This window comes from Capsicum annuum, chromosome 5 (genome assembly GCF_002878395.1).
Source record: "Capsicum annuum cultivar UCD-10X-F1 chromosome 5, UCD10Xv1.1, whole genome shotgun sequence".
NCBI classification, from domain to species: Eukaryota; Viridiplantae; Streptophyta; class Magnoliopsida; order Solanales; family Solanaceae; genus Capsicum; species Capsicum annuum.
In genome coordinates this window covers 94,079,353-94,107,258 of record NC_061115.1, presented here as the reverse complement: position 1 = coordinate 94,107,258, position 27,906 = coordinate 94,079,353, and the positions used below count along the sequence as shown (strand labels likewise).

The following is a 27,906-nucleotide window of genomic DNA, read 5'->3' as shown; positions in this document are numbered from 1 at the left end:
AGAGTAAGAAGGACCTGCACATGGTGTTTATCGACCTGGAGAAGGCCTACGACAAAGTCCCTAGGGAGGTGCTTTGGAGATGCTTGGAGGTGAGGGGAGTACCGCTGGCATATATCAGAGCAATCAAGGATATGTATGATGGAGCGAAAACTAAGGTGAGGACGGCGGGAGGAGACTCAGAACATTTCACGGTCCGGACAGGGTTGCATCAGGGATCTACTCTTAGTCCCTTTTTGTTTGCAGTGGTAATGGATGTGTTGACGCGGCGTATTCAAGGGGAGGTGCCGTGGTGTATGCTTTTTGCAGATGATGTAGTTCTGATAGCTGAGACCCGAGAGGGTGTGAGCGACAAATTAGAGGTGTGGAGGCAAACCCTTGAGTGTAAAGGGTTCAGGGTGAGCAGAAGCAAGACAGAGTATGTGGAATGCAAGTTTAATGACATGAGGAGGGAGAACGAGGTAGTAGTGAAGCTGGAATCACAGGAGGTAGGTAAGAGGGAGAGTTTCAAGTATCTCGAGTCCGTGATCCAGAGTAACGATGAGATTGATGAGGATGTCTCGCACCGTATTGGGGCGGGATGGATGAAGTGGAAGCTCGCGTCGGGGGTGCTGTGTGATAAGAAGGTGCCGCCTAAGCTTAAAGGCAAATTCTACAGGGCGGTAGTCCGTCCGGCCATGTTGTATGGAGCGGAGTGTTGGCCAGTGAAGAACTCCCACATCCAAAAGATGAGGGTGGCAGAAATGCGGATGTTGCGCTGGATGTGTGGGCTGACTAGAGGGGATAGAGTTCGGAATGAGAACATCCGGGAGAAGGTTGGTGTGACACCAGTGGAGTGCAAGATGCGGGAAGCCCGATTGAGATGGTTCGGACACGTGAAGAGGAGGGGCATGGATGCCCCGGTCCGTAGGTGTGAGAGGCTAGCGTTGGATGGGTTTAAGCGGGGTAGGGGTAGGCCGAAGAAGTACTGGGGTGAGGTGATTAGGCGAGACATGGAGCAGTTACAGCTCACCGAGGACATGACCCTAGATAGGAAGGTCTGGAGGACGCGAATCAGGGCAGAGGACTAGGGCCAGCCTGAGTCGCTAGTGTAGGGAACTACTTGGTGGGGGTTTATGCATGTTAGGAGCCCGCGTCCCATGTTTTATTATGGATCTGTGTGTTTTCCTTTGTTTTAGATTACTTATGGGTGCCGTATTTATGTTATGTAATCTTGTAACCTTGTGCTGTGCTTTACTATGTGTTTGTGTGGTACCGCGTGTCTTGAGCCGGGGGTCTATCGGAAACAGCCTTTCTACTTCTTCAGAGGTAGAGGTATGGACTGCGTACATCCTACCCCCCCCAGACCCCACCAGGTGGGAATACACTGGGTTTGTTGTTGTTATTGTTGTTGTTTTAATATATTTTTTCCTTTTTTCTTAGGGAAAACTCAAAGCAACCTATTCCTAATAGATGTTTAATCTGTCTATTCATCGATCAACAATGTAACTATTAGACAAAATATTTTGTTAACTCACCGGATGTAGAAATTCATTATAGTCGATGACAAATATGCTTCAGGTGCAAGAGATTCCATGTCTGAACAACAAATTTCAACTGATTCGGGATCAACCCTATGTCAATGCCAAAACAATAAAGAAATCATTAGCAATAAAAGCGATGGTACCCTCAAGTTCACAAGTAAGCAAATTGGATCAGTAAAGTTGTGATTAATGCCATACCGTGAAGGATAGTATATCTTGGTTTCCTTTCTGCAGGAAAAAGAGGAATATAATATATTTAACAACTGCTCAGTAGTACTCAGATCAGATGTTTGCATGTCACTGAGAAAATGTCAATTTACTAATATATTACCGTTCAACCGTTTGGTCCACTCGCTCTGTTGCTTTAATTGCATCAGGTTCCTCCTCATCCACAAGAACAACAGCCTCTCCCTGGAAAAATAATGAATCTCATATGGAAAGAAAGACCACATTAGGAATAAAGTAAAAGTTCATGACTTACAAGAGAACGAACTATATTTAGGGAAAAAAGAACAAATAAAGCACAAGAGGCTACAGCAATTCATCATGTCCCTCCGCGATGTCTTAGCACATTTTTGACTTATCACCGTCATCAGCACTTTTCATCTGCTCCGGACAATTAACGCCCAACAACAGATTCCTGCAGGTTGCAGACTTGTGGCTGCAGACTTGTCTAAAGAGAGTTCTCCCATTGCCACTCAGAAAGGTATTCGTTCGACTCGTTATCCTAATCCTATATATACTTGTCTAAGCTATCATCGTTTGTTACCAGCACGTTATGCTTTTGTATCATCACTATCATCTGTTTCTATTTCTAAGACTACAGACGAAGCTCTTTCTCATCCTGGCCATTGATAAGCTATGATTGAGGAGACATTTGTCTTACACTCTAGTGGTACTTGGGAACTTGTTCCTCTACCTATAGGCAGGTCTACAATTTGTTGTCGTTGGGTATATACCGTGAAGGTTGGTCCTGATGGACAGATTGATAGAGCACGACTGGTTGACAAAGGCTACAAATATTTTGTCTCAACTATGGTGATACCTTCTCTCTTGTGGAGAAGATTGCTCTAATCCGTCTCTTCTTATCTAAAGTCTCTTGGTATGTGTGTTGCACGTGTATGTGAAGTCATGTAATATACTTTTTAAAATAATATAGAGAGAGACATTTTTTTGGGATAGACCAAAAGGAAAAGACACTTAAATTGGGACAAAGAGAGTATTAAAGTAAAGTTGTAAGTTCTCTTTTCTGAAACTAGAAGTTTCGAGTAAATTATTATACATGAAAGATCGTATATTTCTACTGAGTGGCAGTCCGACCGTCTATGTTGTATGGAGCAGAGTATCGGCCAGTCATGAACTCCCATATTCAACAGTTGAAGGTAGGGAAATGAGGATGTTGCGGTGGATGTGTAGGTGGAGAAATGAGGAAGTTGCGATGGATGTGTAGACTTACTAGGAGAGATGGGGTTACAAATGAGATTGTTTGAGAGAAGGTAGGAGTGACTTCAGTGGAAGACAAGATGTGGGAAATGAGGATGAGATGGTTCGGACATGTGATGAGGAGGCGCATAGATGCCCTAGTTCAGAGGTGCAAGAGGTTGGCTATGGATGGTTTCTGGCGACATAGAGGTAGGCCGAAGAAATATTAGAGAGAGGCAATTAGACATGACATGGAGCAGTTACAACTTACGATGAACATGACCCCAGATAGGAAGGTGTAGAGGATGCGTGTTACGGTAGATGGTTAGTAGGTGAGAGTTTGTCCTTGCCAGTAGGAGTGCTTTGTTTGTGGTCGTGCCAGTGGTCGTAAGTGTTAGTGTGTCTGGTAGTTTCCTGTTTGTAGTATCTTGTAACTACTCAGTAAGTGTCTTGTTTCTGTTATTATCTATTGGTGTGTGTAATTCCATTTTTGTTTTTACTATGTCTTTTTATTGTTTGGTGTCCTGCGTCCAGGGTCTATCGGAAACAGACTCTCTACCTTATCCGGGGTAATGGTATGAACTGCGTACACTTACCCTCCCAAGACCCCACTTTGTGGGAATACACTGGGTATGTTATTGTTGTTGTTGTTGTAAAGATCGAAGTATAATTTTTTTTAAAGAAACAAAATTGACCGTCATATGGTAATTTGTTTCTAAATGATTATATATTGTTTGAATTTATGAAGATGAACAGTTAAACAGATCAAAAAATGTGAACTCGATTAGGCTTTTACCATATTCAAATTATAATCATTTGGAATAACATATCCAGTTCAATTATAAAAGTAGATTTAGGAACTCATAAGCCTAAATATAGCTACATTAAATGGGAGAATGACATAATAAAAGTGCACCATATGACCGGAATTTAGGGACACTGAATTTTGGAGCAAAGCGATAGAATAATTTCCAACTCATAATTAAAAGCAAAAGATAATTTAGTATTATACCTGCTTTCGACTCATGTTATATAAATATATATCAAGTGTTCCAAAATTTATTCTGAGAAAATATGTTCTCAGAACGGATGACATAGTACCGATCGACGAGTTCTGATGACATAGTACTGATTGACGAGACACACGACGGAGTTCATGCTAGGTTGCAGGTATAGAGACAAACTCTATAGTCTTTAGTTAAGCAAAACCAAAGCAGAATATTTGGAATGTAAATTCAATGATGCATTGCATGAGGCACGCGTGGAAGTGAGGCTTGGCACATAGACTATCACCAACAGAGAATTTCAAGTATCTTGGGTCTGTAATCCAGGAAAGTGGAAAGATGGACGATGATGTATGCATCGTACCGGTGTGGCGCAGATGAAGTGGAGGATTGCCTCTAAAGTCTTGTGTGACAAAAAGGTAGCAAAAAATTAAAAGGTAAGTTGTATACAATGTTGGTTAGACCGACTTTGTTATATGGTCCTGAATGTTGGCCAGTCAAATACTCTTATGTCCAGAAGATGGATAGGAGATGGGCAGACGCCAAGTGAAGAGGTGCGAGAGGTTAAATATAGTAGGTACGAGGAGAGGTAGAGGTACGCCGAAGAAGTAATGGAGAGAGATGATTCGACAGGACATGGAGTAGCTTCAGGTTACTGAGGACATGACCTTAGATAGTGTTAGAATATGAGTAGGAATAGAAATATTATATAGAATCCTACTTGGGACAAGATTGCAATGTCAGTGTTTACTTGGAAAAGGATTGTAATATCAGTGTCCCAGTTGGAAAAAAAAGGCTAATAGTGTTCACAAATAGAGTCTCAATGTAATAAATTAGATACAACAATTCAACAATATTTTTCTCCTATATTTCTCAAATGGTATCAAAGCAAACTTTGTGAGAAACTTACTGGGAAGAAAACTCAATCAAAGAGTCACCGTGCGCCAATTTTCCGAGGACTGACCACTTTATTTTTAGATTCTAGTAATTTTTTTTTTGAAAAAGGTAACTTGAATTATAAACAAAGGAATACACAAGAAGCATTCCAGTAAAACTTACAACCAAAATTCCAGTAAGTAATCTAAAATGCTAGGAATGTCCTCTTCATCTTGAGGATATTCATGTTTACACCAAAAAAAAGAAAAGGACCAGACAATTCATTTTCAGTTTCTGCACAGTGCAACTCTTGTTTTCAAAGCATCTCTAGTTCCTCTCTATCCATATAGTCCACCAAATGCAGGCTGGTACAATTTTCCATCTCTGCCTGTGTCCTAACTGATTTCCATCTCTATTTCAGCAAGCTAGCGCTTCTCTGATACTCCTTGACATTGTCCAGCTTATGCCTCTTATATTAATGAAAATCTGCCATAACTTAGCAGTCTCCCTACAATGTAGAAAAAGATGGTTTATTGTCTCCAACTCACATTCACATCGAGAACACCTAGAACATATATGAAAACCTCTTTTCATAAGGTTATCTTGAGTCGGTGCAGCTTGTTTGGCTAGAAGCCAAGTGAAGCATGCTACCTTTAAAGGCACCTTGACTTTCCGAATCATCTTCCAAGGCCAACCATTAACATGTGGACCTGCTCTCTGTAATTTCCGGACTAAAGACCTTGCCACACTGAAGTATTTTTTAGGTATTGAAGTTGCTCAGTCCAGATTAGGTATTGTTATTTGCAACGCAAGTATGCCTTAGACATTCTCGAAGAGACAGGAATGATGGGATGTAAACCTATTGACACTCCTATGGATCCGAATACTAAACTCTTGCTAGGACAGAGGGAACCACTCAATGATCCTGAAAGATATAGGTGTCTAGTTGGTAAGTTGAATTATCTCACGGTGACCAGACTTGACATTTCCTATCATGTGAATGTTGTAAGTCAGTTTATAGATTTTCGTTGTGATAGTCATTGGGATGCATTTGTTCGCATTGTGCAACAGATTAAGTCAGTTGCAGGTAAAGTACTACACTTCGGGAATCGAGGTCATAAGCAGATTGTTGGATATACAGACGTTGATTGGGCAGGATCACCTTGTGATAGACGTTCTATATCCGGATATTGTGTTTTAGTATGAGGTAATTTGGTGTTCTGCAGAGTAAGAATTAGAGTATGGTTGTTCGATCTAGTGTAGAAGCAGAATATCAAGTGATATGGATTAAACAATTGTTGAGAGAGTTAAAATTTGGAGAAATGAATGAAATGAAACTTGTGTGTGATAACCAAATGGTTTTTCATATTGCATCAAATCCGATATTTCATGAGAGGACTAAGCACAGTGAGATTGATTGTCACTTTGTGAGAGAGAAGATACTTTCCAGTGATGGTCACAAAATTTGTGAAATCGAGTGATAAGCTTCCAGATATTTTCACCAAGTCCCTCACTGGTCCTCGCATTAATTACATTTGTAACACGCTCGGTACATATAACTAGTATGCACCAACGTCAGAAGAAGTGCTAGAATATGAGTAGAAATAAGAATATTATATAGAATCCTACTTGAAAAAGGATTGCAATATCATTGTCCTACTTGGAAAAGGATTGTAATACCAGTGTCCTAGTTGGAAAAGGAGGCTAATGTCGTGTCTATAAATAAGGTCTCAAAGTAATACTTTCGATAACATAACTAATAAAATTTTTCTCCTATATTTCTCACAAATAGGAAGGTGGGGAGGACGCGTATTAGTGTAGAAGGTTGGTAGGTAGCTGAGTGTCATCTTGCTTTTTCGAAGGTTTAGGCTTGGTAGTATTTGTTGTTATACTAGTTGTATTCTTGTAGTTCTTGCTTATAATACCTATCATCCTCTGTTGTTTTTTGTGTTTCAATTATCGCATTATTTTGTTGTTTTTGTTCCTTTCTTGTAGGCTTTACACTCCTCCCTTACTAGTTATGTTTCCTTCACCGTTTCCCTCCTTCTTTGTACATGGACATGTAGCACTTGAGCCGAGGGTCTTTCTGAAACAGCCTCACTACCTCCACAAAGTAGTGGTAAGGTCTGCATAAACTCTACCCTCCCAGACCCTACTAGTTGGATTTCTGTGGCTATGTTGTTGAATATGTTCTCATTGTTGCTATAAGTGGATTGCTTTTGCACGCCCAATTAGTTCTTTTTTCTTAATATGATGACATAAAACATTGATTAGATCTGTAAATAAATAAAAAGCATTAATTGGATAGATTGGTCAATTATAAATGCATGTAGTCACGACGACATTGACACAGAAAAAACAATAAGAAAAGGCTTAACTCATCAACAGACTCCTAAACTTGTTCACATAATTCACTTAGACAACTTAACTTGGCCTTGTACCTATTGATGTCTACCCCTGTGAATTTGAACAACTTAAGCATCTTTTTTGATTGACAATCAGCCAAAAATCTAAAATGGGCGTAATACACTCGCGGTGACACGACAAAATGACCAATTAAATAAGGACACCTGGAAAATGGGTCTAAAAATATTATTACAAAAAGTAATTATGAGTTTTTAAAAAAATTAAATTTAAATGTAAAACATCCCCTCCGCCCATTTCCATCAACTACATATTTGTTTGCACCACCAGTGGCGGAGTTAGAATTTTCACTGAGGAGGTTCAGAAATAAATATACGGATTAGTGGAAAGGGGTTCAACATTTACTATATATACATAAAAATATTTTTGACCATGTAAAAATAGTATAATTTTCCGACGAAAGGGGTTCGGATGAACCCCTGGATTGTAGGTAGATCCGCCAGTGGGCACCACCTTCATCCGCCACCGACCATATATTTTACACTCATCAATGGCGTAAAACACAGAAATGATGACCAACGGCCGATTATAATTGAACAAATCAATATTGAACATAAAAATGGACGAATCATTAGTAACCAAAAAACAGAATTCTTATTTAGCAATCAAGAAAAAGAATTGAATTAGCTAAAAATAAAGTCTTTAACTACGTGCGAGTTCATCATCGTTTTTCCTCTTTATGCTTTCTTCCTCCTTCACACTTTAAATTTGTATCTTTTTTGTTGCAATTTTTTTTCCGAGTTTGCTTATTTTTTTAATTTCCAATTTATTTTTTAAGAAAGAGAACAGGCGGGAGAGGAGGAGCAAGCGAGAGAGAAAAAGTATAAGATTTGAATGCATTAATAATGGTCTCCATTTTTTCCAGCTAAGAAGATGGCAAACGGTGGTGGCAGATGTGGAAGAATAATATAATGAAGAAGAAAGACGAAAAGAAAAAACGAAAACTCAGCCAAAAACACTTTCACGTGCCACTTTCAAGTGGCTTACACTCATTATGCCATGTCAACAAAAAATGCTCAAGTGTTTTCAAATTCATAGGGGTATAGGTGCTCAATAGGTACAAGGTCGAGTTAAGCTGTCCAAGTGAATTATGCGAGTTTAGGGGTCTGTCGATGACTTAAGCCATAAGAAAATATTGATATAGCATGCATTCATTTGTAAAATTTTGGATGAGATGCTTTAAACTTGAAACAAATGATCAGATTATTGGCATACAGAGATGACCACTTGTAATTGAAGTAGTAAACGGGACTAACTCATGGATAACTCTCATGGATATGTAGATTGAACTTGAAGCATTATTAGATTGGATGACTTGAAACAAAAAAGAGCAAGTAATGAAAAAGTGGGAACTCAATCCCCTGTCAGAAAACTATAACATTTAAAAATACTATCAAATAAGTAAAGAAAAAGATTAGACAATATAACTTGTCCTTAATTCTCTTTTATTTTAAGTTTACTTTTACAACAACATACCCAGTGTCTCCCCGCAAAGTGAGATCTAGGAAGGGTAAAGTGTATGTTGTCCGTACCACTACCTCAAATGAAGTGGAGAGGTTGTTTCCGATAGACCCCCGCTCAAGGCAAATAACAGTATAACAAGCAGAAAACATAAAAACAACCAACAAATTAGGTTAACACACCACTAGATAATAAAAGAAACAAGACACCCATAGAGTAATACCATGAACAATCTATCTTAAGTCACAAGCATCACCAAAACACCAAGAACAAGAAACTACAAGACACATGCATAACACTATGACTATAGGTACACCGACAAACAAAGCACTCTTTCCTGCTAGTAAGGACACACTCCTACGCACTAACCCTCTAGCCTAATTCGTGTCCTCCACACCTTCCTCTCAAGGGTCATGTCCTTTGTAAGTTGTAACTGCTTCATGTCATGCCTAATTACTTCCCTCCAATATTTTTTCGACCTACCTCTATCCCGTCTGAAACCATTCATAGCGAGCCTCTCACACCTCCGTAATGGGGCATCCGTGCACCGCCTCATCATATGCCCAAAACATCTCAATCTCACTTCCCCCGCATCTTGTCTTTCACTGAAGTCGCTCCCACCTTTTCTCAAATTATCTCATTAATAACCCTATTCCTCCTAGTAAGTCTGCACATTCATTTTAACATCCTTATCTCGCCACCTTCAACTTTTGGGTGTGGGAGTTCTTAACTGGCCAATACTATGTTTCATACAACATAGCCGGTCGGACTACCACTCTGTAGAACTTACCTTTAGGCTTAGGAGACACTTTCTTATCACACAAGACTCCCAAAGCAAGCCTCCATTTCAGCCCCTCTGCACCAATACAGTACATGATATCCTTGTTCATCTCTTCATTCTCCTGAATCATAAACCCAAGATACTTGAAACTATCTTCTTCTGAATGGCCCGAGAATCTTGCTTCACTACCACGTCAGCCTTATGCGTCAAATCAATGAACTTACACACTCCAAATACTCCGTCTTCGTCCTGCTCAACCTAAATCCTTTAGAATCTAGGATCGGTCTCCAAACTTCCAACTTATCATTAACTCCTCCCCGGGTCTCAACAATAAGCACTACATCATCAGCATACACCAAGGCACCTCCCCTTGAATAATCATGTAAGAAATAAGGCATAATACATAAACATGCCCTTTAACTTGGCATCTACTTGCATCGATGACCTCCAACTTTGGATGTACATAAGAGGCACTTAAACTTATATAAAATTGAACAAGTAGACAGACACGACCTATGTGGCATAATACACGTAGGATGCCACATAAGTAATGAATTGGCCATGTAGGAAGCCACATAGGGTACATATGTCTACTTGTTCAACTTTGTACAATTTCAAGTGTCTACTTGTACACATCCAAAGTTGGAGGGTATAGATGAAAGTTGAAGTCAAGTTAACGGGCACATTTATGTATTATGCCAAGAAATAATTATGTTTTGTTTCTAACTCGGCCTATGCAAATTTATCTAATCACAGTGGGTTTCAAATAGAGATAATTCATGTTCAAAAAATTTATACACCTAAAATAAAAAATAAATAATAGAGAAAAAAATAATATTTCAAGACCTATTTAAAGAAAAAAAGAGAAAAAAACGAAACAAATAAAAGAATTACATAATGTCAACATTATGGCAATTTATTTTTGATAACTGTGGTGTCTAGGCCAGCTTGCGTATACCTCGACTAATTCCATGGAATACCTGCAACCTCCCACCAACAACAAGAACCAGGTAACTCTATCCAAGCAACATTATGGCAATTTGAAATGCAGAAAAACATCAATGAAGGATTTTCCAAAAGCATTACAGTACTTATCAGTTCAAATAATGTTAAAATCACATGTACCAACCAGAATTTCGTCATAGTAAACCCAAGTCAAATTATCAGAGTAGATCAAAGTACGGAGAAAGTGTGGGGATCTGATATTTAAAGAGAGAGCGTAAATGGTGGCAACTCTTGATGGGAAGGTAGCATCTTAAACAAGTGCATGGCTTTTTCTTCCTAGGCTAGGTTTGTTATTTATTAAATCAAATATTCAATAAGAAGGGTATTTTCGTAATTTAATTTTAAGTAGGGGAATACATGCTTTTAATATTATATAATATTACTACTATTTAGAAACGCGAAGAAGCAGGCACCTCTTCGTCGATGTGCCTGCTTCTTCCGTGATTTTACTGTATTACCCCTAAATAATTATTATATGTTATTTACGTATTTAAAAATTAATAATATTTAATAAAAAAAGGTAAAATAGACAACTATGACGTATCTGCTTCAGCTATTTCAATCGTAATTTTACTATATCACCCCTAATTAATTATTATAAGTCATCTAGGTATTAAAAAATTAATAATATTTAATAAAAAATAAAATATAAATAAAAGAATAAATTAACTCTTGATGTCTTCAATTACTAGACATCTTATATGAGACCCACTTAAATTTTTTTCGCAAATATTTTTTATAGCAATTTTGTTATATCACTTCTAATTAGTTATTATGACTTATTTAATACATGTCTGATTCACCACATCGTGATATTTGGTTGGATCTTACGTATTAGAAAATTAATCATGTTTAATAGAAAAAGTAAATTAGACATTTATGACATGTCTGCTTCAGCTCCTTCAATCATAATTTTATTGTATCACACCTAATTAATTATTATAACTCATCTAAGTATTAAAAATTTGATAATATTAAATAAAAATGGAAACGTAGACACAAATTAACTCGTGTTGTTTTAAATTAACTTCACATCCTATATGACTCACTTAAATTTTTTCACAAGTATTTTTGTAGCAATTTTGCTATATCACTTCTAATTAGTTATTATGAGTCATTTAAGACATGTCTGCTTTGCTACTTCAATCATGGTATATGATTGACTTTCGAAATTATCTCAGCGTCACTTAAATTAGAATAGAAGAAAAAGTATTAAAAATCACAATAATTAAAAACTTAAACTATTTTAAATATATAATTGATTATTAATGCCACAAAAATTTTGACATGTAGAATATTATATATTGCAATAGCTAACAACTTAAAATAGCTAACAACTTAAAATAGTAAATTGCAATGCCAAAAAAGTATTGCAAATTGTAATAATTAATAACTTAAATTATCTAAAAGCATATTAAAAATATAATTGATTATCTAAATTTTATTTACATCACATAAATTGTGATGAAAAGATAATATATATTGGACCCATTCTAGCACGGGCCGGTGAACATCTAGTAGATGTAGATAGATGGTTATTCTGTGCTATTGGACTCACTACCAGTTGAATAATACAAATGTTTTTCTTCATGGGGATCTCAAAAATGAGGTATATATGGAGCAACAACCAGATCTTGTTGCTCAAAGCAAGCCTTTTAGTGATCCTAGAAGATATAGGAGGTTAGTAGAAAAATTGAATTATTTCACTGAAACTTGAGTTGGCATTGATTTCCTGGTTAGTGTTATTGTAAGTCAGTTCTTGATTCTTTGTGCCAATCCTTGAAATACCATCATTCGCATTCTTCAACACATTAAGTCTTCTCTAGGAAGAGTACTACTTTACAAAGACTAAGCAGATAAGAAAATCATTGGATATAGAGATGCATATAGGGAAGAGCCATCCTCTGGCAAACGATCTACATTGGGTACCAAGTTTTAGTTGGAGAAAATTTGGTGTTTTGGAAAAGTAAATAAAATGTGGTTGCTCGATCGAGTACAGTAGTTGAATAACGGGCTATGGCAGTGGCTACTTGTGAACTTATATGGATCAAGCAACTCTTGGAGGAGTTAAAATTTGGAAGAAATTAATGAAATGGAACTTGTGTGTGATAATGAGGCTACACTTCACATTGCATTGAATCCGACATTTTACGAGACGAAAACCCACATAGAAATTGATTGTTATTTAGTCAGAGAAAACGATACTCTCAAGAGACATGATCACAAAGCAAGTGAAGTCAACTGATCAATTTGTAAATATATTCACCAAGCCTTAGCCAGTCCTAGAACAAGGAAACTGTAGGGCAAAATCAAACCCAACCTGTTCATGTTTAGGTTGGTTATTGGCCCGTCTGTTTATTAGCTCAACCCATGCAACCCAACCCGTTTCAACTCATTAAAAATTGGGTTGATACATAAACTCGAAATGATTTTTGAAAAATCTTATTAAAATATTTTAAAGACTTTTTTTCATTTGATATGTTATATAGTCATTATAAAGAAAAAAATAATTTTATTCGGCACTAAAAATTTATTAAAGAACAAATAAAGCAATTAAATCTTAGTAAGATTGGGCAGGTTGTGTTATAACCCGTTTTTGACCCAAACAAATTTTGGTTGGGTTAGGTCTTGACCCGTTTTGACCTGCCCAAATTTGACCCAACCCGCCCAATTGTCACCCTTAAACATAGTTATTTAAACTCAATAACTTGAGGAAATAATCACGTCAAGTTCTCTCTTATGTTCCCTTCTTTTTCACATTTCTGATCTATTAATTATCATATAGACAATGATCATGTAAATATTGATGATAATCATGTAGATATTGATCAATATAAGAGTCCTAATAAGGACTCAATTGTAGAAACCTAATAGGAGTGTTCAACTACACATGTATAGCTACTTTGTAGGATAAAACACTTGTATAAATAGATAGGTTTATGTACTGCAGTAATATCAATAAAACAGTGTTCTAAATCCCCCTTAAAGTGTATTTTCTCATGGTATCAGAGCTTCTGTGAAGCTAAATCCGCTATCAATTTCTAGTCTTCTTTATACACACAACACACTACCAGAAAAATGGCTTCCAACACCTTTTCGACATCCTCTCTTCATCACCTCATTGCTTTATGTCCCATGAAGTTGAAGCCCTCAAACTACTTGATATGGAGAACACAAATGATGCAGCTTATCCAGGTAATGAGACTAGCCTATCTCATTGAAAGTAACCCAGAAGTAGTTGAGGTTGAGGGAACCAGTGAAACTAGTGAAAGAAGCAGTGATAAAGAGTTGTGATAAAAAGAATAAATCTGATGAATGGGCAGAACAGGATGTCCTTTTGAGGAGTTGGATATCTAGAACAATGTCAGAGGAGAGCATGTATCTCATTGTGGGATGCACAACTGCCAAAAAGATGTGGGAATGTCTAGAAGACACTTATCTGCAAGCAATTAAAGACAAGGAATTCCAGTTGAAGCAATAGCTCCAAACCATCAGACTTTGCAGTAGAACTATTGATGAATACTTAAAGGAGTTTAAAAACATATATGATAGCTTGGCTGCCGTACACAAGCCCGTGGATGATGATAGAAAAGTAATAAACTTTGCTAGAGGGTTGGGTCCTAAGTATAGAACCTTTAGGACTGTCATGCTTGGCAAGGCACCTTATCCAACACTGAGTCAACTTATTATTGCCTTAAGGGGCTTTGATCTCAGGGAGGATGAAGAAGATAATTCACAACAGGTGAACCATAACATGGCTTTTGCAGCACAGAAATCACCCAACAACAGAGGTAGAGGAAACTACTACAACAGGAGAGCTAATTACAACTTTAGGGGGAGAGGTTTCAGGCCTGCAGAACAAGGAAATAATCAGACTACTCAGGAACACTCTACTCAGCAGTATCAAGGTTCTGGAAATGCTCCTAAAGGGCAAGAAAACTCTGGATCATCATCTTGTCAAATCTGTGGTAGAAACAATCATACTGCCCTTAAGTGTTTTTACAGGTGGGACTTCTCCTATCAAGCACAAGAAGATTTGCCTCAAGAACTTGCCTCACTAAATATAAGCAATCAAAATGGTGGAGACAATGCTCACTATATGGACTCAGGAGCCAGCACTCACATGCACTCACATGACCAATACTATAGGTGATTTGTCAAACCTAAAACCTTATAATGGAAGTGACAAGATTGTAGTAGGAAGTGGTCACAAACTAGACATTACTCATGTCAGGAAAGAACTATTTCTGGATTAAAACTGAGTGAAGTGCTTGTAGTTCCTAAACTAAAAAAGAATCAACTTACAGTAAGTGAGATTGCTAGAGATAATTGCTGCACTATTGAGTTTGATGAGTCATCTTTTGTTGTAAAGGACAAGATGACAGGAACACAGATAGCCAAGGGTGCCAGAAGAGGAGATATATATGCTTTGAAGATGGACAACCTGCTTGCCTTGAGTGCTACAAGGAGCTCTAGTGATATTTGGCATGCTAGACTTGGACATCCAAATTCTAAGTCTTTAGAAGTTCTTAGGAATAATAAGTGTATTAATTTCACATATTGGAATAAAACTCCTACAGTTTGTGTTAGTTGTCAAATGGGCAAAGGTTATAAGCTACCATTTCAATTGAGAAATAAAGTTGAAGTTGAACCACTGTTGAAAATTCATTGTGATTTATGGGGACCTAATCTTGTTGAATCTTCAACATATGAAGTACTATGCATTATTTATTGATGATCATAGTAGATATACATGGTTGTATCCATTTAAAAGAAAATCTGATTTCTTTGAAACATTTGTCAAATTTCACAAAATGGTTGAAAAACAATTTTCAAAGAGTATCAAGATTTTTCAAAGTGACGGTGGTGGAGAATTTTCAAATTTTGAATTTGTAGAGTACTTGGAAAATTGTGGCGTTGTAAGACATATCTCTTGTCCTCATACTCCTGAGCAAAATGGAATTGCCGAAAGAAACCACAAACATGTTGTAGAAACTGGTTTGACACTTCTCCTTCATGCTAAGTTACCCTATTTCTATGAACTGGGGCCTTCGTCACAACTGTTTTCTTGATAAACAGGCTTCCCTCATCCGTGCTAAATAAAGAAACTCCCTTTCATAAGCTACATGGATCACACCCTGACTACAATAGTCTGAAAGTATTTGGATGTAGTTGTTTTCCTTATCTTAAAGGGAAGCACAAGTTGTCTCCAAAGACATATCCATGTGTGTTTCTTGGTTATAGCAGCTTACATAAAGGATATAGGTGCTATTATCCATCCACAAGGAAGGTCATTGTGTCAAAACATGTTGTTTTTTATGAACTAACTTTTCCTTATATATAGGAATAAAAAACTGATACTACACCTACACCTACAGATTTGAGTCATATGGCTACATTCTTTGAGTTTCTCTCAGAGTCACAAGATGAGTCTAGCCCCTCAGGCCATCCATCTACAGAGGGAGAAGTAGAAGTTGATCATACTGTTAAGCCAGGGGGAGCAGTAGAAGTTGTTCATGCTACTGATCATGCTGTTGAGGCCAAGTAATAACTCAACTCCAGTAGCAGATGAAGACATACAGAGTAATAATGATGGTGAAGTTGAGGTGCAAGAGCTGCCCCAATCTCAGCAGTTCAATACAGAGGATCCAAGAAGTCTACAACTTGAGGTAGATCTCTTTAAGACACTTTACTAATAAAGGTGATGCAACTCCAGCAAATCAAGGCACCACTGCTCAACCAGAATCTGCAGTCAGTGCTCAGAAGCATCACATGATCACTCGATCCCAAGCTAAGTCTCTTCCTCTGACTCATACCTCTTTGACCGCTATAGCAACAAATGCTAAAGTACCTAAGTCACTGAAAGAAGCTCTTAGCGCTCCTCACTGGCTTACAACCATGCAAGAAGAGTTGAGAGCTCTACATCGGAATGACACTTGGTCTTTGGTTCCTAGAACCTCAAGTATGAATATAGTGGGGTCTAAGTGGGTGTTTAAGACAAAAATGAAGCTTGATGGATCAATTGAGAGGCATAAAGCCAGACTAGTTGCTAAAGGTTATTCCCAACTTGAGGACATTGACTTTGACGAAACCTTTAGTTCAGTAGTAAAGGCAATAACTATAAGAGTCATTTTGTCTATTGTTGTTACCTTGCACTGGCCTATTAAGCAACTAGATGCTAAAAATGCATTCCTGCATGGACACTTACAAGAGGAAGTTCTCATGAGTCAGCCACCAGGTTTTATTAACTCAAAATATCCAGATCATGTTTGTCTCCTAAAGAGGGCTCTCTATGGACTCAAACAAGCTCCTAGAGCTTGGTTTGAGAGGTTTAGCTTGTTCTTGCTTTACTTGGGTTTTAAATGCAGTAGAGCAGGCTCATCTTTGTTTACTCTCCATAGCTCAGCCTTGTTTACTCTCCACAGCTCAGCAGGGACTATACTTCTTCTACTATATGTAGATGATATCATTGTGACAAGAAGTAACTCCAAGCAGACAGGGGAAGTAGTAGAGAAACTAGGAGCTGAATTTGCTATGAAGGATCTTGGCCGTTTGAGTTACTTCCTGGGAATTGAAGTGAACCACTTTCTAGGGGGAATTCACTTGACTCAAACGAAATATGCAAGTGATTTGCTTAAAAAGGTAGACATGGCAAGTGTAAAGGCAGCACACACTCCTCTAGTTCAAAAGCATGGTTTGCAAGAATCTGTTGGCAATACAATTGAGGGTGTATAGAAACATTGTGGGAAGCTTGCAGTATCTAACACTAACCAGACCAGACATCACTCATGCTGTTAATCTTGCAAGTCAATTCATGCAATCCCCAAACAGTGTACATCTTCAAGCTGTGAAAAGGATACTAAGGTATGTCAAGGGAACTATTGATCATGGATTGAGAATCTTATCAGAGTCTTCTCTCAGGTGATATGGCTTCTCATGGCTTCTCAAATGCAGACTGGGCAGGGGTGTGCTATGACAAGAAGGTCAACTACTGGATACAACATATACATTGGTGCAAACTGTGTGTCATGGTCCTCACGAAAGCAAAATACTGTTGCTAGATCAAGTGCTGAAGCTGAGTACAGGGCACTGGCAGCAACTGCAGCTGAGATCACATGAATAAGCTATATTCTGAAAGAGATTGGAATATATGTTAAAGTAGCTCCTACTCTATTTTGTGACAACTTAAGTGCTTTATACATGACCACAAATCCAGTATTACATGATATAACTAAAGCATGTAGAACTAGATTATCATTTTGTCAGGGAAAAGGTAGCTCAAGGGCAACTTGTTACTCAGTTTATTAGATCAAAGGATCAGCTGGCAGACATTCATACCAAAGCTCTGGGCAAGGACCGGTTCAAATTTTTTCTAAGCATGCTAGGTGTGGTGTACTTACCACCCTCTAGCTTGAGGAGGAATGTTAATTATCATATAGATAATGATTATGTAAATATTGATGATAATCATGCAGATATTGATCAATATAAGAGTCCTAATAAGGACTCAATTGTAGAAACCTACTAGGAGTGTTCAACTACACATGTATAGCTACTTTGTAGGATAAAACACTTGTATAAATAGATAGATTTATGTACTGCAGTAATATCAATAAAACAGTGTTCTAAATTCCCCTTAAAGTGTGTATTTTCTCATGATCATCAAAACCTAGCAAACTTCTACGGAATATCGAAACGAAGAAATAAGAAGGGTAAAGCATTAATAAACTCATCAATCAACGTGTACCTACTGCAACTAGCCACCCTCACCCCCTAACAGAGGAAAGTAAAGCAGAGAAAGAAAGATGTAGTGGTGCACTAGAACAACCATTTCAGTCTTTAGCATTAAGTTGTAATTCACCAAAGGACTAAAAGCTATTGTCTAAAACTGCATCAGCATTGTAAAATGCCCCATGCCCACACAACTGTAAAATGTGTCATTAGGGTCTAAGACTTTATCTTATAAATTCAGCATTTCTCCCATGTTTTCTCGATGTTGGATTTGCCTAGGGTATCACATACACCTTCCCTTGCGGATTCAACGTCCTCGTTGAGTTTTGACCCACAATCATCTAAAAGATGTGGGATTCGCCTAAATTTAGTTGACACTAAGGTTAGCCCCACAATCGCCCAAGGTTGCATGCAGAGCGACCTTGATACCATCTATAACAGCCTAGCCCACTAGTGATATTGTCCACTTTGGGCCTAGAAACATGTCATCGGGGTCTAGGGTGTGCTTTCTTTTATGTCCAACATATCTTCCGAGTTTGTCAATGTGGGATTTTCCTAGAGTGTCGCAGAAAACCAAAAGCAGCTCCCAAAATACCAAATGCAAGTTGCCATACTGACAAAATTGTAGTTAAACGCCTATACGAAAGCTAGTCGGAATGGGGTAACAAAGATACATATGAAGCCTTACATTTGCATGCCGTCGAGTATATGAAGATTGGGCTTGAGAGGCTTCAGACCTGCAAAGAAACAGAATAAATCACTAGCAAACATGTTTTCCTTTTGTTCGATTATATATGATAAGACACCAAAAGTTACACATTACAGCCAAGGGGAGGCAGGAAAGGAAATGAATAATTAAACAAGTCAAAGTTCCACGTCTTGTGGATTTTATAGCAAATAAGTACAACAAAATAATGTCTGAATGTAGCAAGAAGATCACAAGTGCTTTTTTAGAATATCAAATTAATGTCATGACCAAAATGATCTCCAGAATATCTTAAAGCGTAAGCGGAGCCTTGTCGATTTTTTCCACTTCGCACTCCTCAAAGACTGGACATCGGCCTCTAAAAATACTTTCCAGATATTGGTAATTTGGTTCTTTCACCTAAAGAAAGATTGATTAGGTATGGGGACAACACGGATGGAGTCTCAACTTAAGAAGATTTTTGCATGTCTGACAGGAAGCATTGCTGAATTTTTTGAAGATTCGGAGCCTCTTCAAGGTCTTGGAAGCAAAGAACCAGTAAGGGTTGCTTTATTGGCAATTTTGCTTATTCTCTATTTTCGAATACTGGACAAAAAAGATCTAATAGATCTTGGAAATTTGTCAGGAAATTTAAGATTCCAACAAGGTGGCTTGCTTTTCATGACTGGTGGGCCAATATAGTTATGTCTAACTCAGGAATATTCCAAAAGAATAGGTTTCCAACTGCGTTCCAGGTGCTTTTTATGTCAAGTTGAATCTGAGAGTATCAACCACCTTATTTCGCATTGTCGTTTGACAGATCAATTGTCGCAGTCGTTTCTTAACATAGTTGGGTCAGATGGGTCATGCTAGAGTTGTGATCTCTGAAAGTGTTGGAAAAACAATTGTGGTGGTGTAAGACAAAAGAAGTGGTGGAACATGGTTCCAGCATGTCTTTGATGGACTATGTTAGAATATGAGTAGGAATAGAAATAGCATATAAAATCCTACTTGAAAAAGGATTGAAATGTGTTAGATAAGGGCTAATTAGTGTAGATAAGAGAATATTTTGCATAATTGGTATAGATATGACAATATTCTCTAATCATTAGCATCAGGCAATTCGGAGATCGAGTAATATTTTCTTATTTTCTTTCCTCATTCACATCATCTGTAACAGCTATTTAATCACATGAACTTGAGGGAATAATCAATCAATACAATTTCCAATATCTCCTCTTTTTTTTTTCCAATATCACATGGTATCAGAGCCCAGGGTTCTAGCCCCCTCTAGGTGTTCAGTTTTCAGTAGTAGAAACTGAAAAACAAGAAAAAAGGGGAGAGATTGATCAACTAGTTGCTAAATCAACCATATCAGAACACTGGCGAGTCTCACCTCTCTCTTTATCCAGGTCATTTATTTTCTATATAAATTTTTTTTCTCTCTTTCTCTGAATCTTTGTACTTCTTTCTTATTCGTCCAAAAGAAAAAAAAACAAAATGGGTGATAACCAAACTGATAATCAGACTAATGAGAATTAGATTGTTAAGTCATTTGTTTCCTCTACACCATCACTTGCAATAACCACAGTAAAGTTAGATGGTAGTGGTAATTACACCTCTTGGGTAGCCTCTGTAGAATTGTGGTTTACAGGTCAAGTGTCGAATGAACTGGCAGATTTAGTCATAATCTGCTCCACAAATCAGCTAAGCTAACGGATTTGATTGTGATCAGCTCCTGTAAATATGGAATAACATGTATTTTAGGAAAATATATTAGTTGTTACTCTAGGAAACAGACTAGAGGAAATACCTGATTCAAGTATCTCCCAAGAATCAGGAATTGATTAGTTTATTCTAATCTTACTTGTTCTCTTATAAATATTGTACAATTCTATGAATAAAAACATACTTTTGCAATATCTAAACTTTCGCGGTATCAGAACGGGATTTTTTCCCCTAATATCACATGGACAAAACAACTTTCACCTAAGTTGCGCGGACTCTTCACTTTAGATGCTACACCCGTGTCGAGTTCTTCAAAAATACACTATTTTGGCGAATCCGACACGCACCCATTGACATTTTTGACGAGTCCGAGCAACATAGCTTTTCACGGAGATCATTTTTCTGGAACCTCAAAAGAAGACAAAAGTTCTTCTCTAGAAGTTCCGACAAAAAAATCGATGACTCAAGGAAGCAATGCTTCTCACATGCCCTTCAAGTTAACTGTTCATCGATTCAACGGGAAGAACTATCTAAAATGGGCACAGTCCGTAAAGCTTGCAATTGATGGTCGTGGAAAGTTGGGACATCTGATCGGAGAGACAAAAAAGCCGGAAGTCGGAAACCAAAAGATGAACACCTGAAGATTAGAGAATTCACTAGTGATTGTCTGGTTAATAAATTCCATGGAACCGGTCATAGTAAACCTTATCCTTTTATACCTATTGCTAAGGATTTGTGGCAAAACGTTAGGGAGACATTCTGATGTAGAAAATGCTTCTCAAATATTTGAATTGAAAGTTGAACTATGGCAGGCTAAGCCAGATGACAAGGAAGTCACTGCTTATTATAATGAAATGGTGTGTTTGTGGCAGGAGTTAGACTAGTGTTATAATGATGAATGGGAGTGTCTTGTGGATAGCGTGAAAGTAAAAAACAGGAAAGAAAATGAGAGAGCACCTTTTTTTAGCAGGATTAAATCGAGAGTTTGAACAGGTCAGGTCACAAATCCTAGGAAAGAACCCTATGCCCTCACTTCGTGAAACCTTTTCTGAAGTTAGGAGAAAAGAAACTAGGAGGAAAGTTATGTTAAAACTTGATTTTAAAATGTTGAACTAAAACCTATTATAGACTCTTCAGTTCTTGTGACAGTGAAAAATGAAGATAACAAAAAGAAAAGGCCATGGTGCGATCATTGTAAAAGACACTAGCACACCTGTGAAACATGTTGGAAGAAGATTCATAGGAAACCCCCAAACTGGAAGCAGAAGGGAGTTGACAATTGTGGCTTCCAATATCAACATGGTCAAGCCCTCTAAGCAACTTATTTTGACCAGGAGCAGCAACCTTCTCTAGATTCGCCTCCATTTACAAGGGAACAACTAGAGATTTTGCACAAACTCCTTCAATCTCCCAGTTTCATGCAAATGCACCAAATCCTTCTTGTTCCAAATCCTTCTTGTTCTTTTGTTGAAACAGGTATTGTACCATATGTTTTTCTTAGTGCCAACTCCCAACAAAAAAGTTTTTTGGATCATAGATTCAGGAGCTACTATCACATGACTGAAAGTTCCCATGCTTTCTCTACTTATACTCCTTGTGAAGGGAATAATAAAATCATGATAGCTGATAGTTCCTTCTCCGGAATCGATGGAAAAGGAACTGTTAAACTATTACCATTCTTCACACTTCATGATATTCTTCATGTTCCAAAACTCTCTTCTAATTTGGTTTCAGTCAGTAAATTAACCCCTTCTCTTAATTGTCGTGCTATTTTTTACTCTGATTTGTGTGAATTTCAGGAAAAGGTCATGGGGAAGACGATTGGCAGTGCTAGAGAATATAAAGGTCTTTATTTTCTTGACAACGGGGACAGCTCTCTACAACTGAATCCTATTTGCTTGAACTCTACTTCTGTTTTGAATAAAGTCGTGCTTTGGCACTACAGGCTTAGAAGTCCAAGTTTTTATTATGTAAGACATTTGTTACCTCAGTTACTTGGAAATAAAAATCCGTCCTTGTTACAATGTGAATTTTGTGAATTGGCTAAGCATTACCAATCTTTTTTTCCCTCTCAAAAGTATCAAGCATCAAAACATTTTATGATGATTCATAGTGATGTTTGGGGACCGTCTAGAATTTCAATGATGTCTGGAAAACCGTGGTTTGTAACTTTTATAGACGATCATACTAGAATGAGTTGGGGTTTTTATTGAAGGACAAAGCTGAGGTTAAAAATGTGTTTGAGACTTTCTATGTAATGGCGGAAACACATTTTAATGACAAAAATAAGATTTTCGAAGAGACAATAGTCATGAATTTGTTAATGAACAATTAGGCAGTTTTTTCATAAAAACTAGGGTAGTACACCAAAGCTATTATGCGAATACACCTAAACAAAATGGCATAGGCACCTTTTAGAGGTAACTAGGGCCTTAATGTTTACTAGTAAAGTTCCACATTATCTTTGGGCAGAGGCTCTCTTGGCTGCTACTTATCTTATTAATAGGATGTCATCTCGTCCTCTCAAATTTAAAACACCTTTTAACATTTTTAGAGAGTTTTTTCCTAGTTCTAGGATAAACTAAAAGCTTTTGGGTGTGCAACTTTTGTTCATGTTCATAATCGCAGTAAACTTGAACCAAGGGCTAAGAAGTGTGTTTTTGTAGGATATGCTCCAAATCAAAAGGAATATAAGTGTTATGATCCTCCATCTAGGAGGATAATTGTCACAGTAGATCTAACTTTATTTGAATCTCAACTCTATTTTACTACTCATCTCAGGGGGAGTATCACGTAGGTGAAGATTCATCCTTTTGGGACATTGAGGAAACTAGACACCAGATAAATGATGGGCTAGATATTACAATAAATACTAATGTGAGGGATCTAGAAGAAGATATGAATAGGTGTGATGCAAGAGATAAAAAGGACGCTAATTCAAGAGATGATAGGGACTTAAATAACTTAAATGATACAAACTTTGATATTGAACCTGTAGAGTCTTCAAATGACAAAAATAAAAATGGGAACAGAGAACAAACAAAAAAATGGGAACAGAGAACAAACAAAACAAATACAGGTGTCTTAAAAAAGGAACCGAACTCAAGAAGAAAAGACTGATGATCCTCAACACTATCAAAAGTCAACTCCGCAAGTCCTTCCCAGAATTCAAGGTAATCTTCCAACTGATTCTATTTCTAATTCCTTCTCAGATTTGGAACTATCTATTGCAAAACGCAAAGGTGTTAAAAATGTTTCTAAATATCCTATTTCTATGTTTGTGTCCCATAAAAAGTTGTCTCCTAGTTATTCAGCATTTACTTCACAACTTTCTCATGTAGAGATCCCAAAAACTATGCAGGATGATCTACGAGTTCCCGAGTGGAAGGAGGCTATTTTGAAGGAATTGAGAGCTCCTGAAAAAAAAAAGACATGGGAGTTGGTAGATTTTCCCGATGGAAAGAAACTAGTAGGCTGCAAATGGGTGTTCACAGAAAATTCAAGTCAGATGGACCCTTGGAGAGGTATAAGTGTGACTAGTAGCTAAAGGGTTCACGCAAACATATGGCATTGACTATCTTGAGACGTTTGATCCAGTAGCTAGGCTAAACTCAGTTAGAGTTCTGTAAACCTAGACTGGCCTCTTCAACATTTGGATGTGAAGAATGTTTTCTTGAATAAGCAACTAGAGGAAAAAGTCTCTACGGATCCCCCACCAGATTTTGAAGAGAAGAACAAGTCAAAGATATGCAGACTTAGAAGATCTCTTTACAGTATAAAACAATCTCCAAGGGCTTAGTTTGAAAGGTTTACTCAATTTTTGAAAAAGCAAGGATATGTGCAAGGACGACCAGATCACACAATGTTCACTCAACATTCATTAAAAGGAAAAATAGTAGTTCTTAATAGTGCATGTTGACTAGGGATGGCAATAGGGCGGTGCAGGTGCGGGCCGGTACGGGTTTTAGGCTATGCGGGGCGGAGCGGGTTTTAGGCTATATGGGTGCGGCGCGGGTTGGAGTAAGTTTATTTTAAATGGTGCGGGGCGGGGCAGGTTGCGGGTATATGCGGGTTTAAATTAAAAAAAAAAAGGATAAAATTTAGTATTATTCTCATGAATCTGCCTAAAATTATATGTATTCTTTACTTAAAATTTCATCATACTTCGACATATATAACACTATAAATAAATAATTTCAGAACTTTTTCTTTTCATAACTTGTACCTGCTATCCATCCCAACACCACGTGTTGCTTTCACTTTCGGTGTTTCCTCTGAATTGCTCCAAAGTCAATTGGGTCATCCGAGTCTTTTGAAACTGCAGAAGATAGTTCTTCGTTTGTCAAGTTTATTTTTGTTAGAATGTGAGTTGTGTCGGCTTAGGAAGCATACTCGTACCTCTTTCCCAAAGCGTGCCAATAACAAGGCCACCTCAATGTTTGAAATTGTTTATTCAGATATATGGGGTCCAAACCGTGTCAGTTCTTCCTTAAGCTTTCTTTATTTTATGACTTTTATTGATGACTATTCTCGGTGCACGTGGTTATTTTTAATGAAAAATAGATCTGAGTTGTTCTTTATCAGTCAGAAATTTTGTGTTGAAATTCACAATCAATTTGGTATTTCCATTAAGAAGTTAATCAGTGATAATCCCCGAGAATATTTCTCTTCTTTCATGTCATCCCAAGGTAAATTGCACTTGTCTTCTTGTGCACATGCTCCTCAACAAAATGGAGTTGTTGAGTGAAAGAACAGGCATCTAATAGAAACAGCTCGGACATCGCTCATTCATAATAAGGTCCCTTTACATTTTTGGAGTGATGCCATTATTACTACTTGGAATTTAATCAATCCTATGCCTTCAAATATTTTGCAGTACAAAAGTCCACGCTCAATCCTCTATCCAGACCAAACTTTGTTCCCCCTTCCTTCATGTGTGTTTGGTTGCACCTGTTTTGTTCATAACCTGACCCCCGAAAAAGACAAACTTCAGCAAAACAAGGCCATTTTGTTCAAAACCTTACCCCCGAGAAAGCTTAAGCATACTCGTACCTCTTTCCCAAAGCGTGACAATAACAAGGCCACCTCAATGTTTGAAATTGTTTATCCAGATATATGGGGTCTAAACCGTGTCAGTTCTTCCTTAAGCTTTCTTTATTTTATGACTTTTATTAATGACTATTCTCGGTGCACGTGGTTTATTTTAATGAAAAATAGATCTGAGTTGTTCTTTATCTTACAGAAATTTTGTTTCGAAATTGGCAATCAATTTGATATTTCCATTAAGAAGTTAATCAGTGATAATCCCCGAGAATATTTCTCTTCTTTTATGTCATCCCAAGGTAAATTGCACTTGTCTTCCTGTTCACATGCTCCTCAACAAAATGGAGTTGTTGAGTGAAAGAATAGGCATCTAATAGAAACAGCTCGGACATAGCTCATTCATAATAACGTCTCTTTACTTTTTTGGAGTGATGCCATTATTACTGCTTGTTATTTAATCAATCCTATGCCTTCAAATATTTTGCAGTACAAAAGGTCGCACTGTTCTCTATCTAGACCAAACTTTGTTCCCCCTTCCTTCATGTGTGTTTGGTTACACCTGCTTTGTTTATAACCTTACCACCGAAAAAGACAAACTTCAACAAAAGGCTTTTAAATGTATCTTTCTCTAGTATTCTCATCCACAAAAAGGTTACATATATTGTGATCCCTCTACCAATAAGTACTTTATCTCAGTAGATGTTACCTTTTTCGAGACTTCATGGTATCTTTCTCCTAATACAGCGAAACAGAAGGCAATATCAGTCCTTCTAATTCCAACTATTACAGCCCCAGCTCCAGCTCCGTCTCTTAAGGTCTATTCCTAATGACCTCAACCTATTTCTGAGCTTGCTAATCCAGTTAGTATTTCTAAAACTGATACAGGTACACAAAGCACTTTTGGTGACTCATTACCTACTCCAATGATGTCTCCTGCTTCGGTCAAACACTTATCCGATGATCGTCCTATTGCTCTTTGCAAAGGTACTAGAACTACTACCAATAAAACTCCCATTTATGCTTATTTAAGTTATTATCTTCTGTCACCTTTATATCATGCCTTCATTACTAGTTTATCAACAGTCAGTTCCCAGAACTATGGCAGAAGCACTGGTTCATCCAGGTTGGCGTCAAGCTATGATTGAGGACATGACGGTTTTGCATAATAATGGTATTTGGGAGCGTGTTCCTTTACCTAAAGAAAAAACAACAGTTGGTTGACGTTGGGTATTCACAGCTAAGGTAGGTTCTGATGGAGTTGTTGGAGTTGTTGATTGTCTCAAAGTGAGACTGGTTGCCAAGGAATACACTCAAATTTATGGCATCAATTATGAAGATACTTCCTCACCAGTTGCCAAGATGGATCACGTTCGTCTTCCCATCTGTATGGGAGTAATGAATCACTGGCCCATTTTCAGTTTGATATCAAAAATGCTTTCCTTCACGGGGAACTTGCTGAAGAAATATATATGGAGCAACCGCCAGGATTTCTTGCTCAAGGAAGTCTGGACTAGTTTGTAGACTTCGTAGATCCCTTTATTGTGTCAAACAGTTTCCCAGAGCATGGTTTGGTCGTTTTCAAGCTATCGTCCAACAATTTGGAATGATCCGAACAGAAGCTGATCACTCCGTATTTTATAGGCATTCCTCTCATAGAATATGTATTTTTTTAATTGTTTATGTTAATGATATTGTTATCACAGGAGATGATCATGAAGGTATTGCTCAACTAAAACAACACCTCTCAAGTCACTTTCACACTAAGGATTTGGGCAAGCTGAAATACTTTCTAGGCATTAAAGTGGCACAGCCTACCGATATTGCTATTACACAAAGGCAATGTGCCTTAGAAATTTTGGAAGATATTGGTATGTTGGATTGCAAACATGTGGACACTACCATAGATCCAAATACTAAGATAATTCCAGGGCAAAGGGAGTCCCTAAAAGTATATCAAATACTTGTTGGCAAACTCAACTACCTTACGCTCACACGACCAGACATCTCATTTGTTGTTAGTGTAGTTAGCCAGTTTTTGCAATCACCTTGTGATAGCCACTGAAATGCATTGATTCGCATCTTGCAATATATCAAAAGCTCTCCAGGGCAAGGTTTATTGTTGAAGACAAGGGGCACGCCTATATTGTTGGATATTTTGACGCAGATTGGGCAGGATCTCCTTCTGACCGGCAATCAACTTCTAATTATTTTGTTTTAATGGGAGGC

The 27,906-nt window shown here is 37.6% G+C and overlaps 1 protein-coding gene across 8 annotated transcripts in view; it reads right to left on the bottom strand.

Moving 5' to 3' along the window:
• The window catches only part of LOC107870769 (ubiquitin-like-specific protease 1D), a 98,243-nt gene that overhangs the window by 48,904 nt on the left and 21,433 nt on the right, over positions 1-27,906 (bottom strand). For all 8 annotated transcript variants that reach the window (XR_007055805.1, XM_016717415.2, XM_016717416.2 and 5 more), the window contains 4 exons: positions 18,913-18,961; positions 1,852-1,931; positions 1,719-1,748; positions 1,515-1,610 (listed from right to left, as the gene is read on the bottom strand). Coding sequence is in view for 7 of the 8 variants with exons in the window: in XM_016717415.2 (XP_016572901.1) it covers positions 1,515-1,610; positions 1,719-1,748; positions 1,852-1,931; positions 18,913-18,961 (255 nt within the window). In the remaining variant the exon portion in view is untranslated. The remainder of the gene's footprint in view (positions 1-1,514; positions 1,611-1,718; positions 1,749-1,851; positions 1,932-18,912; positions 18,962-27,906) is intronic.